Source organism: Quercus lobata, chromosome 12, assembly GCF_001633185.2.
Source record: "Quercus lobata isolate SW786 chromosome 12, ValleyOak3.0 Primary Assembly, whole genome shotgun sequence".
Classification (NCBI taxonomy): Eukaryota; Viridiplantae; Streptophyta; class Magnoliopsida; order Fagales; family Fagaceae; genus Quercus; species Quercus lobata.
In genome coordinates, this window is record NC_044915.1 from 24546274 (window position 1) to 24559679 (window position 13406).

Here is a 13406-nt window from a genome sequence, read left to right on the forward strand (position 1 = left end):
CTTCAGGCTCAGGGGTCAATGGCCTCTAACACTGAGCTATGCGGATTGCGGGAAACTGAATCAGAGAACTGATTGAGAAAGTGAGAGAATTGAGAGTTAAGACTTTCGTCCGAGGGTTTAAGGTTGTTATTTGAGCGGCGTAAATGCAATTTTAGTCTTTATATTTTTTCTTTTTTTCATTTTAATCTTTATATTTTATTTTTTTCACTTTTAGTCCCTAAAATCAATTAACGCGTTTTATTTTGGTCCTTTCCGTCGGTTGAATAGCTGAGGTGGCAGCCGGAGGTATAAAATATTATTAAAAATGCCACATCACTCATGACACATCAGCATATAAATTTAAAAAATTAATTTATTAATTTTAACAAAATTTAAAAACATAAAAACAAAATTTAAAAACATAAAAACAAAATTTAAAACATAAAAATACATGAATTAAGATCTGAAAATTTCTTGAACAAAGAACACCAACCCAAAAATTTTAAAACCCAAAAAATTAACATAAGCTCCAAACCTGAGCACACCAAACTCAAACCGACCACACACTTTCATCTCAAACTCAAACTCTATTCTCTCATCTCAAACTCTCTCTTCTCTCATGGCTCATACCCGAGCTCTCTCTCCTCTCATGGCCGATCCATGGCCAAAGACCCATGGAGAAAAGCTTTAACACGGAAGCTGAAAACGGAAGAGAGCGAGGGATCTAGAAGAATCGAACCTGCATATTGCACTTGACGAGATCGAGAAGAGTGACGGCCAGAACAAATACCCAAACCCAGAAAATCAAACTTGAAAATCAAACCCAGAACAAATACCCAAACCCAGAAAATCAAACCCGAAAATCAAATACCCAAACCCAAAAAATGAAACCAGAAAAACAAAAAAAAAAAAATCAAATCCAGATTACAGGGGCTTGTTGTTCGTCTTCTTCTTCGTCGTCGGTGGTTCCGGATTCAGACAAGCCAAGCATTAAAGATAACAGCACCTCTCTCTCTTTGTCTCACAATGTTGAATCTGTTGGAGTTGTGGGATCTATGATAGCTGATTTGAGTTTAGATCTGTTATGGATTGGTTGGGCTTGCTGTTGTTGTGAGCCGAATTGGCTGGGTTTTTCTGGGTTTGTGTGTTTGTTTGATTCAATGAGCCGAGTTGGCCAGGTCGGTTGATTTTGTTGTTGATTGTTTGAAATAAACTGGGTTTTGTTTGAGTTTTTGGGTTTCTGGGTTTTTGAGTGTTTGAGATTTCTAGGTTTTCTTTGATTTTATGATTTTGGCTATGAATCTTTGGGGAAGAACGACAAAAACTTATGGGCTTTCAGCATTGGTCTTTCAGCATGGGTCTTTCAATGGGTTTAATTTTGAATTCGTGTTCTTGGGTTTGATTTTCTGGGTTTATGTTCTTGTGTTCATAGGCATTTGATTTTTATGTTTTAAATTTTGTTTTTATGTTTTTAAATTTTGTTAAAATTAATAAATTAATTTTTTAAATTTATATGCTGATGTGTGTAGATAATTGAATTTCCTTTCAAAAAAAACCCATCTTGAATCAATTGGAATTTTGAGCGGAAAATTAGAGCCAAAATACGAAGCAGGTGCAGCATCATTTCAAAATTTGAATGGAGATCAACACCAAATCCGTCCCCAGCTCATTTAAACAGATTATCTCCTCCCTTAGCTTCAGAAGAAAGCTAATAATTTAGCTTTAAAGCTAAGCCATCCCTTCTCCTATAAATAGAGAAGACATCTTCCATTCTCTGGACCCCGAATTCCCTCTAGAGAGCTAGTGAGAAAGCAGAAAAAAAAAGCTATTGAGCAACCATTGTTCTTACTTTGGTTGTAGTTGAGTACTTCCTTACTTTCTCCCTAGCCCTTTAGGTGATCATTTCCCCTTTTAATTTATGCTAGTAAGTAGTTAACTTTTTTTAATTCTTTATACATGCTAGAATAAATGCTTACAAATCATTATTCACTTCTTTTATGCTATGCTTGGATGAACATGCCTATATGTCTTATTGATTTTCTCTTACATGTTTAGATGAACATTTCTAGGTGATACACAATTTTCTCTTGAATGCTTAGATGAACACTTCTAGGCTAATACACAATCTTCTTTTGAATGCTTAGATGAGCACTTCTAGGCTAAAACACAACTTTCTCTTTAATACTTAGATGAACATGTCTAGGTAGTTGTTTTAATTTTTTAAATGCTTGAACAAACATGCCAAAGTATTTTGATTTTGTCTAGATAAACATGTCTAGGGTTTTTCCTTTACTTCTCTTCATAATTGCTTGGATGATCAAATATGCTTAAAGGTTTTATTTTTATTTGTTTCTCTTTGCAATTATGTTGATGACAAATAACATGACAATTTTGTTTTTCCTTCACATGCTTAGATGAACATGTCTAGGCTAGGAATTCTTTATTTATATTGATCTCTTGGATGAACATGCCATTACCTTCATTTTTTAAAAATTGTTATCTAACAAGTTTTATTTATTTTTTTTTTTTCTCTTTATGTCAAATTCCCCTAACACATATTTATTTACAATTCCTGCAAATCACATGTTTATATGACATATTCTTTGTATTTGTTTGACATGACATGACATTAGCCACCTTAACCTAGGAGACCGGTTTTACCGGGCGAGATGGGTGCTTAATCCCTTCCCATCTCGTAAATTAGCCTCCGAACCAAGATCAAGGGTTCTAGAAAATGCTCTTGTATATACAATTTTACTTTTAGAATGTAACTAGGAAATAAAGCAATGTAATTTACTTTTCTTAGATTGTATCTAGGACAAAAAGCATTGTAAATTTTTGTTACAAAATTCGATGTAAATTGTCATATACATTAATACAACAGAAGTATTTTTCATTAAAGGTTTTCTTGTTTTTCCTTTTAAATTAAATAAGTGGCGACTCCATGTAAAACCCTCGATCTAGGGGGGAGTGCATTTTTACAATGTGTCATGGGTGATGTGGCATTTTTAATAATATTTTATTCCTCCGGCTGCCACCTCAGCTATTTCCGTCGGTTGACTGACGGAAAGGACCAAAATGGAACACGTTAATTGGTTTTAGGGACTAAAAGTGAAAAAAAATAAAATGTAGGGACTAAAATGGAAAAAAGCCAAAATGTAGGGACTAAAAGTGCATTTACGCCTATTTGAAAATATGCGTAGAAATTCGTACGATTAAAAGTTTGCGTGGAAATGGTAATAATATTATTTAAAAACTGAAAATTGTTATTGGAAAATATATACCAAATATCCTTGGAATTAGTTTGATATGATATATTTAAACTTTTAGAATATAATTTAACTAATAATTTATATATTGAATAAAATGTTTAAATTTCAGCAAAAAAAATTCAAAAAAAAAATGTTTAGAAAATTAATCAAACTCTTCTTTTTTAAAGGCATAAAACATCAATGCACAATCCACATAGCCCACCCAACCTAGGTAGTTAATTAGATAAAATATATATATATAAATATATATATATATATATATTTGTTGGTGATCTTATAAAAAATTATTTTACAATCTTGTATCGTAAAAAATTATATATAATTTTACTATAAATATATTATTTTGTCAATAAATTACAAAGAATAATTTGATAACTTATGAATTTATTTTAAAAATTACACAATCTAATTTCAAGTCCATATTAGTATATTTTTATATGTACATATATATATATATATATATAATTATCTAAAACACTTGCGTTTCCTTCTTTATTAATATTATCACAATCCATTTTTTCCTATCTTATCAATATTGAAGTCGTCTCATTAAAATTAGTAAAACATTTTTAACCCACCCCAAAAAAGGGACAGGACTTCAACAAGGCACCCATGATCCAACTTCACCCCTCCCCCCATTGACATCTTAATGTTGAGAGTGATTAATTTAAGGGATTTACAATGAAGTTTTCACTTAATTTAATTACATGAGCAATGAGAAAATAAAAATAAACCTTACAACATAAGTTTACTAAATAATGAAAATTACACAAATTGTTTGAATTGAATTAAATTATAGAGTTGTGATTCTATATACAATCTAAAAAATAAATACATGGATTTTTTTCTAATTACATATGAATCAAAAATAAAAATATTTAAAAAATAGAAAAGAAAATTATATCAACAGGACCCAATATACATCTCATTGACTAAGGTTGATATATAAATCACCAGGTGGGAAGATATTAGGCACTTATCCCACCCAACCTAAATTAATCTCGTAGGATATAATCGATGGTGATCAACAACAAGTAGTCTTCGTCCACAATGGTCATCCAAGATCGGTAACATCCAAAACAACCTTTAGAAAGGAGAAAGAAGAAATATGCACCACAAACATAAAATATGGATGTCCAAGCGTATCACCAATCGTCCAAAGAGAATCTTACCGTCTAAGGAGAACCAGGTCATCTATACCACGAGAAGGTATGAACAACTAATAAATTTCTAAGTGTTTCCACAGTCTCAAATGGTTAGACCACTAACCCTTATCTTGGAACGTGGGTGAATTCCCCGAAATTTGCTCCACTCTTCCCACTAAATCCACGTATCTCCCACGATGTTAATGGCGCCTAACAGGTAGACTCACTCCAAACTCTTTATAAAAAGGACCAAGCCTCATCCAACCAAGGTACGCACTATTATTCATCCACTCACTACCCCTGTGTTTTAAAGAGAAAATTGACTTAATCATTGGAAAGTCCTTACCCGGTTCACGTCAGTCACCTTTGATAGTCACTTTCTTCCTCTTTAGGTCATCCAACCATCATTGAAACACGGAGTATTCAACTTACTGATTTTCGTGAATCATCAATAATAATCATAATATGAACAAGCTCATGTATCCCATAATTTAATCGCATAATAAAGATATAAAATAGGAACTTAACCAAATAACTCAATCCACGAGATATATTCACCTAACTTTCATAAACATGGATTTGAAAAAAGCTTAGGGGTGGCAAATTTTCCTGTGATTTTTTTCTCCTAAAAGGGAAAAATGCATTATTTACAAAACAACTAGAGTTTTTTTTTTTTTTTGGTTGAAAAACTCAAAATAACTAGATTATATATACATTACATAGGCAAAACTTGTAATTTTAATTAAAAATTAAAAAGACTATGCCTTATTTTGTTACATTGTAATTAAAAGAAAATGCTTATATATAATCAAATGTTTTGTTGCATTATTTTATAATTGTATTCATTAAGAGATAACAATAGACCAATTAGTTCAACTAACACCTCTTCGTATTTTTAATAGAGACTTCCACACCCCTCACAACTATCGAATTAAAATAAATAAAACTATAGAGAAATTAGCACCAATTTCATTTATTATGGAGTGAGTTGAAATCTCTTGTATCAACTCTCAAGCATAGTTTCTAGCAACACCCATCAAAATTCTAGGAGAGAGATGCAAAATAAGTTCATCTTCACACAGCTTAACAATCTCATCCTTTGGAAGCGTAACCATAACCACCCTGCCCAATGGACCATCATATGATGGAGCTCGAAAAATCAAAACCTGTCCTATTCCAATCACTGGCTCCACATAATAAGAAACTCGAATTGGTTCAAACCCCCCAACAAAATCCACAGAATATGGTTCCACAGTCTCTAAGCTAGCACAAATGAGATCACAGTTATTCATTAATGGATGTGATTGACTATCATTATGTTCAAGCCACTCAATCAAATCCATTATTCCTTCATTATCCATTTTCTCCAGGGCCTCTCCTATAACCTTAGTAGCTTGTGAGAAATTATGTTCTTCCAAGCCATTCGAATGAACTTTGTTATAAACCATGCAGTTGCCAAAAAACCCTTTATCTAAGCCCAAAATTTTTCTCTGATCCAAACACAAGGACATGTTCGCTAGTCCATTCAAACCTTTCACCTTGCTAATACAGATCCATAAAAGCCCAGCTAGGGCCTCAAAAGGTGATGATGGGTTAGACTTGTTGGGTGCAGAAGTGGGTTGAACCATGTCCATGCAAGCTTGCACCATGTGGTCAGAAAATGAGAGAGTTATGGTTGTGTGAGTGTCATTTGCATCTAAAAATGGAGTAGAATTCTCAATAGAAAACTTGTAGTGGTTAATTAAGTCAGTGTAGGGCTTGTGGTTGGAAGTTTTGTTAATGGGTCTTCTTGGAGGCAATGGGTGGAAGAAAGGAGGAGAAACCATTTTTTGACCCAAGGTTTTGTCAGCCCAAGCCTTGAGGAACATGGTGGCACAAATGGGGTCTGCAAGGAGATGAAAGCAACTGAGGCCTATTGCTACTCCACCTTCTTCAAACTCTGTTATCTGGAAACAAAAAGCAATGTTAATTATAAATATGAAATTTGATATCACATAAAAGATCTGAACTGAAAATCTTGTTCCAACAAAAATAATTGTGTTATAAATTTGAAATAATACTATGCACCTAATTATTTCAAAGCCACATATTAATAATATTTAAATCCAATCATGGGTTTTATAATAGATAAAAGAAAAAAATTGTACTTTTGCATACCTTATTTAAACCATTTGAACTAAAAAATTTAAGACTAAATCCTTCTCTTCAGTACATAATTTTTTTTTTCATTGTAGTCCTCTATTTGATTATAAAGTGAGAATAAATTGAAATACTATCCTGAAATTATCGAAATGAGTGTTAGAATAATAGTTAAGTGATAAAATTATTTCCTAAAATATTTGACAAAAATATGAAGTAATAGGTACCTGGACATAAAATGTTGACCAAAAATATGGCTTGTGAACCATGGCTTCCCAATACACAAGCTTAAGCTCCTTCTCTCTATCTACACTTTTTAGCCAATCCTCCACACTCCCCTTGGCCCTTGCTTCCACCATTCTCACTCCAGCATCATTACACTTGATCATCCAATTCCCTTTCTCATTCCTTATTAACCTTCCAGTCACTTTTGGAAAATGTGTAAGCATTTCTGAGATAGACTCTCTAAGACTTACTGTGATCTCTCCAGCCTCTTTTTCTCCCCAAGACTTACAGTAGTACACAATCCTAATGTGATTCTTCTCCATTAGGTGGTCAAGGACCGAAAAAGAGTGGCACTTTCCTGGTTGGGTTGGTTTGGTACTTACCACAGTTCTTTTGCAAATATATGTGATCTCTGCCATTGTTAAGAAGTATTAGAGAACAATAGTGTTGTATGATTTTGGTTTCTTTGTGAACTTTTATATGGTAAGAGATGTGAGGCTGAAGGGTCTATTTGTGTGGTTACCAGAAACAAAACAACCATTGTATTTTTTTTGGGGAAAATGAGATTCTCATGAACCATGAAGCTTTTGGTATTTCGTCTACGTTTCATAAGCCTCTGAGGGTTATTCATTTGAATTACCAATTGGAAATTTGGAGTTAAAAAAAAAGGCTCAAACAATAACTCAAAAAAGTTTTGTATGGAAGCCCGTCAGACAGCCATGCGACCATCCCAACTGGGCCAGGCCCAAGTTGAGAACGATCATCTACAGATTGGTGCCTCAATCGGAAGCACCAAAGACCGTTAATCACGCTCTGATCGCACGGCCATGATTCATCCACCGGGTTTAGGTCCTGTCTCCTTTGTGATCAAGGATACAGAGGTACGATCCTATAGAACAGATCCTGTTCAAGTAAGGTCGTGACCAAATAAGCTGAGGCCAGTGTTATAACGTGAAGTCTTGCTAACTATCTAGTCGATATGGGACAAGCTCGCTTCGGTTACAAAATCATACTACTTGCTTATTGACAAAACTACCCCTTTACATGTTCCCACTTCATTCTTTGCTGTCTCCGCAAGGACAAAAATGCCCCTCGAGTTCCCTGGACCAATTAGGACAGCTCTTAAGGGTCTATTTGGTTGAATAGTTTGAATAATGTTGTCTATATCTTTTTGAAATATGTGTGGGTAAAAAAATGTGTAAAAATACATGTAATGTTATTTAAAAACTGAAAACATATTGCTAAAATGCTCTACCAAACGGGCCTTAAATTTTTTTATTTTTTTCTGTTCCATAGGACAGCTCTTAAATCTTAGGGGCTGTTTTGTAGGAGTATTTAAACAACGGTTTTTGTTGTTTAAATAACATAACACGAATTTTCGTAATACTTTTTTACACACACGTATTTTTAAAAAAACTTAAATAATAGAACAACATTACCAAATGGATCATTAATTACTTGGGATCCATGACAAAATTTAAAAAAAAAATCACAAAATAAAAAAAAAAAATAATAATAAAATAGAGCAGCCATTAACCGGGTCCAAATAAGGACTAAAGAAAATAACCCAATTAAAGTAGTAGTTTTGTATATTAGATACAATGTCTAATGGTGTTGTAATATCCGATATTGTATTAAGTGTGCATTTGACATTTGATTGTAAGCTATTTTTTATAATTGATAAATTGCGCTTTTATCGATTATTTAAACATGTGTTTTCAATAAATTATTGCAATATATAATACGCTTAAACTATATTCAAAATTTCCAAATTCATCAAAATAAATCAAACTAAAAAAATTAAAATAAGTGTAATAAAATAAAGAGCAAGACTCAGGTACTGTACTTAGGTGTTGTTCCTTAGATTTCTCTTTTAAAATTTTGTCATGTGGATTTTTTCTCATGGGATGGAAATGTATTTTTTAGTTAAGTAGTAATATGACCAAATTTTAAGAGGGGAATCTAAGGAATAACACTTAAGGAATTGTACCTAAGTTTTGTCCTAAAATAAATTATCAACCAAATAACTTGTGGGAGCAATTTGAATACTTTAAATTATAAAAAGTTATTAACGCTCCGTTTGTTTCGATATAAAACTTTTTGTGATGATAATTTTTCGAGTTTTTCAGTGTTTAGTAACATTAAAAAAAAATTAAAAGAAAACTATATTTGGTTAATGGAAAAACCTATTAAATTTTTTTGGAAAATAATCATATCTCATGCCACGCTAAATATAAGAAGTTTCTTATAAAATTAGAAAGCAATATGGAAACTATAGTCAACAGAAAACTATATTTCAGTTTTTAGAGATTTTTTTTTGTTAAAACTTTTGGAAACCAATTATATCACACGTCAAGCTAAATAAAGAAAGTTATGAACCAATATGGAAACTATTGAAAACAACCTAATCTCATTTTTAAGGTTATTACCAAATATATAAAATAAAATAAAAAACTTAAAAAAAAGAATTAATTTTTTTTATAAAATGTTAGGATATGTTTGTGTAAGGACGCGATTCATGGCGGACCGTAACAGTGTCGGGTTCGCACGTAAAAAGGCCCCTAACAATATCATTTGTAGAGCGTGGGTTTGGAAGGCTAGGCCTTGATCGACAGGCGGCGGGTTTTCGCGTTGTTCGTACGAGTTTAAGTTTTCCTTCACCCCTGGAGTCTTTCTCCTAGAGGTGGGCTGGGAGGCTCTGGTTTTTTGCCATTTTTCCCAACCCCCTCTATAGATTACTTACTTTTCCTTTTATACTAGCTCGCGTCCACTGTCCTTCGTCCACGCGTAGGGTTAAACTTTCCAAGATTGATACTTGTCCCATCAGTCCATACTCAAAGTCGTTAGGGATGGTTGTAAAAGCCAAAGAATGTGGCTCTGTCAGGTTCAGAGCATTAAATGGCAGTAACAGCAGCTTTCCCTGGATATTTTAGATCTTTCTTCCAAGTTTCAGTCCTATACCGTCTTTACCCCTTTTTCAAGGGGGGGAACTTTGGGTCTGCCGAGGACTGAGCTGTCCTCGGCGGTATCCATAGGCTATTTTGTCGAGCTTGGGCCATAACCCTCCTCGGCTTGGGCCTTCGGATTCTCCCCGGGTAGTGGGCCTGGCCCATAAATCATTTGGGCCCCACAATAGCCCCTCAAAACCCAGCTGTCCAACCTCTTGGTTGGAAAGGGGGGTTTTGGTGATGTCCAACCTCGTCCTACGGCCCAATCAATTTGGCCTATTAATAATGCTGGCGGCTCTTCATCTGTCCAAGAAATGCACCGGTCTATGAGACAGTTTTTTGATTTCGCGCTTGATGCGTTCTTATCGTTTGGGTATCCAAAACGCGCTTTTAATGACCACTATTCACGAGACTACTTTAATTTGGCGGTTTGTTTTGATGGGATGGAGAAACGGAACCGGCATGTTTGTGTTGGCAGATTCCTTTGGAGATCTGAACCTATTAAATGTCTCCCGCTCCACCTTCTGTATAAGAAGGAAGGGAGGAGGTTATTGTTTTTTGTAAAGAATTCCTTTTCATCCTTCTGAGATTTGAAATACTTGGCCTCCCCTAGGGTTCATTTTTCCCACTGGTTCACAAACTAAATCGTGATACACTTTACCTTAACAACGAGTGATGCAGGAGCCAGACCCCTCCCATAAACGCCATGTTCCAGTAAAGCTCATTATGGCTCGATCGGGACAGGGATGGCGAAGACTCAAAATCAACCTCATCCTTCTTTCAATCAAAATCCGAAGCAAGGACTCGTCACGTCAAACTTTTGGCGTGACCGAGTCGAGGACACCCATTATCAGTACCAACCGCTCTCCTATGAGCATACCTAGTATGGCTCCAGTGTGTTGGGAGTCAGGATCGAGGCAGGGACTAAGTGTCTCTACTTCTTCCTCTCTTCCTTCACTGGTGCTATCCTCCGTCTCCCTTTCTTAGTCTTCCCAGCACCAGTTCCATCTTGGTGCTTTCAATTCTCCCTCTTTTGCTCCTTTTTCTTTCTTTTCATCTCTTCTCTCTTCTTCTCCTCCTTCTTTACTCATGTCCTCCACCTTCTTCATTCATCTCCTCCATCTTCTTCATTGATTTCTTCCTTACTATTTCCTTCTCCTTCATTTTTTCCCAAAGAAGGTTCTCATCGTAATATGAGCAGTATTGAGGCAGAGATTGGAGAGACTTTGAAGACGAGTTTAAAAGACGCCTGACAGTTTACTTATCTGTACTACGGATGTAATTGTTGCTTAGGCAGTTCACATTTTGTATAGGCTCGTTTGAGTCCCTCTTTGTACGTTGTAATAATTTTTCGTATTAATAAAAGTTGTTGTTATTTTATTTCGCATGTTTTGTCTCTATGCCTTTTTTTTTTAATTTATAAACGCTGCTCGGCACAATAATATAGCATCTAAATCAATGAAGACTAAGGCCAAAATATTTGATAATAAAAAGATGTCGCCATAACTTTAATAGAAACGCTTGGCACAATAAGGCCGACCAGTGAAAAGTAGTACTTACCCCATGCTAGCCGAGGAGTAAAACGAAGGTTTGATGCCGTGTGAGGAATAACCATTTGAAGATATATCACCCACCAAATGAACAGCCTTTTGATACGACTAAATGCTGGGGCGTTTCACCACCTTCCTCACAACTTTATTGGTCCTGACCTTTTTTGGTGTTTAAGCCGTGGATGAAGTGACCTGACATTTTTATCAAGTAATCCCTCTTACGAAATTCAAACCTTTTCTTATCAAAGTATTTGGTTTCCCCATTGGCTTGGGTCCAAGGACCATACAAGGCCTTGGTTCTGTCCAAAACTTGTGATTTTTTCTCTTTTGTACTTGGTTTCCCCATAGGCTTGAGTCCGAGGACCATGCAAGGCCTTGGTTCTGTCCCTGGGCCCATATGCTGAACGGGCTTGGGCCGCGAATTTACTGGGCCCACAAATTAAGAGGTATTTCCGTAGTCTTTGATCACGCGGTACTTTTTGGCGTCCCAGTGTTCGAGGTGCGCCTTCTCGAGACTCCTCTAGCCTCAGGGTTGCAGATGACGTAGGAAATCGAGTCAGAGACGTTTTGTCTGTAGCGTTCCTTGGGACGCTGCGTGAATTAAATACCACCGGTTTACTTCTGGGTATAAATGGGATAGAGGATCACTTCACTTGCACATGACCTCTCCTATTCCCTTCAGAACCATATTTCTTCCATATCCGCGATCTCTCTTTCTAGTGCCACTGCCTCAAAGCAAGATGTTTGAGGCGCGGATGGGGATGAAAGGTCTCCGCACGCTCCAAAGGCGCCGAATCCTCAAGGTGATATGGTACGGACAAGGATGGCACAGATTCAAGCCAGTCCTCCGTCTTGACAGGAGGAAGATGGTATTCCTTTTTCTTTTAGTCAAAATCCGAAACAGGTTCTGGTCATGCCAGATTTTTGGTAGGTCAGAAAAAGGAATTTCCGCGATCAGCGCCGTCTGCCTTGTGGCAGGCAAATTTTTGCAGGGGCTCCCCAAGTTCCGACTCCCTGCACCCTTTCTGTAGATGGTGTTAGCCTGAGGTCAGGTTCCCTGCACCTTTTCTCCACCGGTGCAGGCCCCGAGTTGGGTTCTTTTGCTGCCTGAGTTATGGGCGTGCAAAGGCATTGAGGAGGAATAAGGTCTCGAGGCAGTAGCCAACTTCTCCTCTATGCTACTTCCTCGGCTTTATCTTCACTCTCTTATATTTTTCGTTACATACGTAGTTAGCTTCAATGTAGGATTTGTTTCAGCTTTTCATTGTACACTGTACTGTTCTTTTGTCTTAATAAAATATGTGTCTATTTCTCTATACATATATTTCTTCTCCGTAACAACTACTTTATGCATGAATATTAAATATAAGCTTGCCCTTAATGATACTCCGGGCAGAAAAATGCTTTAACACAGATTCCTATTGGTTTAAACTCACAAGTATTATCAAGTATAACAATGGTAATCCTCAGTAAATTAAACTCTTAGAACTAACCGGGATAACTGCTGAGTGCTGCGCGATGCACGCTAGACCAATGTCCAAAACTTAGCTTTCCTCCTCCAAGTAGTTGGTTTCCCCATAGGCTTGAGTCCGTGGACCATACAATGCCCTGGTTCTGTCCAAAACCTAGTTTTCCATCATCCAGGTAGTTGGTTTCCCCATAGGCTTGAGTCCGAGGACTTTACAATGCCCTGGTTCTGTCCAAAACCTAGTTTTCCATCATCCAAGTAGTTGGTTTCCCATAGGCTTGAGTCCGAGGACTTTGCAATGCCCTGGTTCTGTCCAAAACCTAGTTTTCCTCATCCAGGTAGTTGGTTTCCCCATAGGCTTGAGTCCGTGGACCATACAATGCCCTGGTTCTGTCCAAAACCTAGTTTTCCATCATCCAGGTAGTTGGTTTCCCCATAGGCTTGAGTCCGAGGACTTTACAATGCCCTGGTTCTGTCCAAAACCTAGTTTTCCTCATCCAGGTAGTTGGTTTCCCCATAGGCTTGAGTCCGTGGACCATACAATGCCCTGGTTCTGTCCAAAACCTAGTTTTCCTCATCCAGGTAGTTGGTTTCCCCATAGGCTTGAGTCCGTGGACCATACAATGCCCTGGTTCTGTCCAAAACCTAGTTTTCCATCATCCAGGTAGTTGGTTTCCCCA

General features: G+C 36.3%; 1 protein-coding gene and 1 non-coding gene across 2 annotated transcripts; both read right to left on the bottom strand.

The window, feature by feature from the left end:
* Positions 1 to 5180: 5180 nt before the first annotated feature.
* Positions 5181 to 7228, bottom strand: LOC115970867 (protein ECERIFERUM 26-like). The gene is made up of 2 exons (XM_031090486.1): positions 6763 to 7228; positions 5181 to 6342 (listed from the first exon to the last, which is right to left on the bottom strand). Exons 1-2 carry the CDS (start codon positions 7177 to 7179, stop codon positions 5407 to 5409), a joined length of 1353 nt encoding a protein of 450 aa, XP_030946346.1. The 5' UTR covers positions 7180 to 7228; the 3' UTR covers positions 5181 to 5406.
* A 235-nt stretch (positions 7229 to 7463) lies between these two features.
* Positions 7464 to 7681, bottom strand: LOC115972668. Its single transcript, XR_004087529.1, has one exon. It is a non-coding gene; the product is annotated as a small nucleolar RNA U3 (small nucleolar RNA).
* Between the last annotated feature and the right edge of the window lie 5725 nt (positions 7682 to 13406).